The sequence below is a fragment of the Nicotiana sylvestris genome, chromosome 10 (assembly GCF_000393655.2).
Source record: "Nicotiana sylvestris chromosome 10, ASM39365v2, whole genome shotgun sequence".
NCBI classification, from domain to species: domain Eukaryota; kingdom Viridiplantae; phylum Streptophyta; class Magnoliopsida; order Solanales; family Solanaceae; genus Nicotiana; species Nicotiana sylvestris.
This window is the reverse complement of record NC_091066.1, coordinates 116,881,564-116,886,875: the sequence shown is the minus strand read 5'-3', so window position 1 is coordinate 116,886,875 and position 5,312 is coordinate 116,881,564. Positions and strand designations below refer to the sequence as shown.

Below are 5,312 nucleotides of genomic sequence, written 5' to 3'. Positions count from 1 at the left end.
ATATTGGAAGATGTTTTAAAAAGAAAAGGTTTTTACTTAAACTGAGTTTGATTTATGAAATAAATGATTTTTATACTGTTTTGAAAATGTACTGTATTTGCTGTAGCATTATGACGTGGTTTACGTGCTTTCTTACTGCTCAGCTTTCATTTACTTTTATTACTCACTGAGTTGGCGTGCTCACATTACTCCCTGCACCTTGTGTGTAGATTCAAGTATTTCTGAAACCGGAGCCGGGTGTTGATTACTCAGTGGCAGGTTCATCGGAGTTAGCGAGGTAGCTGCCTGGCGATCGCAGCCATGCTTTTCTCCCTACTTTATTCTTCCTTAGTGTATTTTTGTGATTTTTCCAGCCATGTTGGCCTTGATGTTGTCAGAACAGCTGTGGTAGATGCACATGACTTGTGACACCCTGATGTCGGGCTTGTGTATTTATTCCGCACTGGTTAATTAGACTTATAATATGAAGCTTCTTGTTAATGAATGGCTTAAAAATGACTTTTATAGAATAATGGTTTGATTTTGAAATTGTGTCGGCTGGCCTAGTTTCACGATAGGCGCCATCACGACCGTGTCGGTTTTAGGGTCGTTACACTTGGTTATTTATGAGGCTGCTACAATTGCTTTGAATTCTGACATGAACTTTGGGAAGATGGTGGAATTTACTCAAGCTACAAAGAACAGTAAGTTAAAGAACAGAATGGAGCGAGAGGGTTGCAGTAAGGCCCGCTCCGTGGGAAACCTTAGAGATTCACTTGGTGGTGGTAGGTCAGCATTCGGTGGAGGGTCATCAGGGCTATCACAGTATTTTGCTTAGTCTTCAGCTAGTGCACCACCATCAAGGCTCAGTTAGCAGCAGTGGAGTCATTTCAGGCCAAGTTAGGGCAACATGGGACCCCACCAGTAGGGCCGGTCAGGGGGGAGTTTCCAGTAGCCCCCATGCCCCAGGTGTTGGAAGTTGCACTTGGGGATCTACTACATGGACCTACCCATATGCTATAGGTGTGGATTGAAGGATCATATTCAGAGAGAGTGTGGTTCATCCCGCAAGGGTGTGGGCAGAGGCACAACACAACCATCCAGTACTGCAGCCGCTACATCCTCAGCACCCCCTCCGGCTCGAGGCACTCCAGCACCTGCAGGTCCATGTGCATATAGTGGTAGTGTGTAGAGTTCGGGAGGACCCAACCGTTTCTAAGATATGAGTGGTCGCCAGAGTGCAGAGGCTTTTCTTGATATTGTCATAGGTATATTGACTGTCCAATCTCGTGATATGTATTCCCTTATTGATCCCGGTTCCACTTTGTCCTATGTCACCCCTTATGTTGCTATGGAATTTGGGATAGAACCGGAACAACTCAATGAGCCGTTCTCTGTATCTTCTCCGGTTGGTGAGTCTATTATGGCCGCACGAGTTTATAGAGATTGTGTTGTCACAGTACGTGGTAAGGAGACCATAGTTGATCTCATTGAATTGGGGATTGTTGATTTTGATGTAATAATGGGGATGTATTGGCTTTATTCATGCTTTTCCAAGCTTGATTGTTGAACTAGAACTATGAGGTTTGAATTTCCAAATGAGACAATTGTTGAATGGAAGGGTGATAATATGGTGCCAAAATGTAGGTTTATTTCTTATCTTAAGGCCACAAAGATGATTAACAAGGGTTGTATTTACCATTTGGTCCGAGTCACAGACACCGATGTTGAGGCACCTACACTTGTGCCTGTGCTTGTGAATGAATTTCCGGATGTGTTTTGGATGAGCTCCTTGGGATCCTACTAGCCATAGAGATTGATTTTGGGATTGATGTGATGCCTGACACGCAACCTATATCTACTCCACCTTATTGAATGGCACCAGTAGAATTGAAGGAGCTAAAGGAGAAATTAAAGGATTTGTTAGAGAAGAGTTTTATCCGACCGATGTGTCATCTTGGGCGCACCGGTTCTCTTTGTAAGAAAGAAATATGGGTCACTACGGATGTGTATTGACTATCGGCAGCTCAACAAAGTCACAATAAAAAATAAGTACCTACTACCAAGGATAGATGATTTGTTTATCAATTACGGTCCGGGTATCACCAATTGAAGATTAGGGAGCAGGATGTTAAGAAAACAGCTTTCAGAACCCGGTATGGGCACTTTGTGTTTCTGGTACAAATGCTCCGACATCTTTCATTAATCTTATGGATCGAATATTCAAGCCTTTTCTTGACTCCTTTGTAATTGTATTTATTGATGATATCCTCGTATATTCACAAATCCGGGAGGACCATGCTGATCATCTTAGGGCAGCTCTGCAGACTCTTCATCGGCACCAGTTGTATGCGATGTTTTCAAAATGTGAATTTTGGCTTGAATCTATCACATTCTTGGGTCATGTCGTCTCTAGAGAAGGAATTAAGGTTGATATTCAAAAGATTGCAGCGGTGAAGAATTGGCCTAGAGCTACAACTCCAACAGAGATTCGCAGTTTCTTGGGCTTAGCAGGGTATTACAGGAAGTTTGTGGAGGGGTTCTCTACTCTTGCCTCTGTGTTGAATAAATTGACACAGAAAGTGGTTAAATACCAATGGTCTGATGCTTGTGAAAGGAGCTTCCAGGAGTTATAATATAGATTGATTATGACGCCGGTGTTGACCCGGCCAGATGGTACGGATGGGTTTGTGGTATATTGCGATACTTCAAGGATTAGGCTTGGGTGTGTATTGATTCAACATGGAAAGGTTATAGATTATGCTTCTAGGCAACTCAAGAATCATGAAAAGAACTATCCAACACATGACTTAGAACTTGCGACGGTGGTTTTTGTATTGAAGATTTGGCGGCATTATTTGTATGGGGTCCTTGTGAATATATCCATGGATTATAAGAGCCTTCAATACATTTTTAAATTGAAGGAATTGCATTTTTGAGGCAGAGAAGATGGCTGGAGTTACTCAAAGATTACGTCATTGATATTCTATATCACCCGAAAAAAACCAATGTTGTGGCGGATGCTCTTAGTAGGAAATCTATGGGTAGTTTGGCTCACTTAGAGGCACATTAGAGGCTTTTGGCCAAGGAAGTTCACATGTTAGTGAGTTTGGGAGTTCTTCTCGCGGAATCTAGTGAAGGGAGGGTAAATATGCAAGATAGGGCTGAATCATCGATTGTTGTGGAAGTCAAAGAGAAGCAATACAATGATCCATTGTTGGTAAAATTTAAGGAGAGGATTCATAAAAATAAGACTTCGTCTTTTTCTCTTGGCATTGATGATGGTATAGTGAGGTACCAACATCGACTATGTGTTTCTAATGTAGATGGTCTCCGGGAAAGAATCATGACCGAGGCCCAGCATTCTAGGTATTCCGTGCACCTGCGTTCTACATAGATGTATCACGATCATAAGGAAGTCTAGTGGTGGAAAGACATGAAGAGGAATGTAGCAGACTTTGTGGCAAAATGTCCAAATTGTCAGCAAGTGAAGGCCGAGCATCAAAGGCATGATAAGATGGAACACAACATAAAAATTCCAATGTTGAAGTGGGAAATGATTAATATGGATTTTATGGTAGGACTACCACGCACTCCGCACAAGTTTGATTCAATTTGGGTGATTGTGGATCGACACACGAAATCAACACACTTTTTGCCAGTTAAATCTACCAACATAGCGGAATAATATGCTTAGTTGTATATCAAGGTAATAGTCAGGTTGCATGGCACCCCAGTTTCTATCATTTCTGATCCAGGGGCACAGTTCACAGCTAACTTTTGGAAGAAATTATAGCAAAGCTTGGGTACTCAGGTAAATCTTAGTACAACCTTTCATCCACACACCGACGGGCAAGCCGAGCGGACTATTTAGATGCTTGAGGATATGTTGCGTGCATGTGTTCTTGACTTCAAAGGTAGCTGGGATGGCCATTTTCCACTCATAGAATTTGCCTACAATAGCAGTTACCATTCGAGTTTTCAGATGGCACCATTCGAGACGTTATATAGTAAGAGATGTAGGTCTCCCATTGGGTGGTTCGAGATTGGGGAAGCTAAATTGATAGGACCAGACCTCGTGCATCAAGCTATGGAAAAGGTTAAGATCATTAAAGAGCGATTAAAAACTTCTCAGAGTCATCAAAGTTCTATTCGGATGTTCGTCGCAGAGATTTAGAGTTCAAAGAAGATGATTGGGGTATTCCTGAAGGTCTCCCCCATGAAGGGTGTAATGCAGTTGGGTAAGAAAGGGAAATTGAGTCCGAGGTATGTCGGACCGTACAGAATCATTCAAAGGATTGGTCGGGTGGCGTACAAGCTTGAGCTATCACCTAAGCTTTCATTAGTGCACCCCATATTTCATGTGTCTATGTTGAAGAAAGTAATTGGAGATCCATTGTGTATCGTACCAGTTGAGACTATTGAGGCTAATGAATAACTATCATATGAAGAAATTCTAGTTGTCATTCTTGATAGGCAAGTCCGAAAGTTGAGGAATACATAAATTGCCTCCGTGAAAGTACTATGGTGAAATCAGCAGGTTGAAGAGGCTACTTGAGAGGCTCAGGAAGAGATGAAGAAGAAGTTTCCTTACTTGTTTGAATAGCTATGTAAAGGTGTTCCTTTTTGGTTATACGTTGCTTATTAGGCCCCGGTTGGTGTTGATTTGTGTCATGTTGCGTCATTGGATCATGTATATGTTGTTAGGATGTGTTTATGGGATTCGTTGGCAGGTTGATAGGCCCAACTATAAAGGAAACTCTAGCAAAATTTTTGGAAATTTTGGAAGTTAGTTAAAATTTGGGACTACGAGTGTGTAATATGGCAGTTGAATTACATAGGATGCTGATAGTGAAATTGACCCTCATTAGAGGATGAATGATCTTAAGTGGTGGAGGATATAAGGCACCGAATTGTTTATTACCTAAAACCCGGGATTTCAATGCACCGAGGTAGAATTACCCCGAAAATATTCCTGCGGTATGGACTTTTTTGGTTGAACAGTGCGCTGAGGAGTTAAGGGAAATATTGGAAGAAAAAGGCATTTTTTTCCGGTCTACTATGCGGCCGCAGAATCACTCCGCGGGCCACAGAATGGCCAGAGAGTGAAGTAGAAACTTGAATAAATTGTAGGACCAATTTGTGGTCCATTATGCGGCCGCACAACGATTTTGCGGGCCGCACAACAATTTCGCGAGCCGCACAACAATCAAAGTTTTAGCATGGAAATTTTTCAGAAGAAGGTTTTGCTGTGCATTATGCGATCGCAGAATAGGTCTTTAGAGCGCATAATGACCACAGAGTGGGGCAGACCTACCCAGTTCTGGAGGGTC

The 5,312-nt window shown here is 42.2% G+C and overlaps 1 protein-coding gene across 1 annotated transcript; it reads left to right on the top strand.

The window, feature by feature from the left end:
* The first annotated feature begins 1,201 nt into the window (after positions 1-1,201).
* On the top strand, positions 1,202-1,549 carry LOC138879846 (uncharacterized). The gene has a single exon (XM_070159485.1). The coding sequence runs from the start codon at positions 1,202-1,204 to the stop codon at positions 1,547-1,549; it is 348 nt and encodes a 115-aa protein (XP_070015586.1).
* Positions 1,550-5,312: the final 3,763 nt, after the last annotated feature.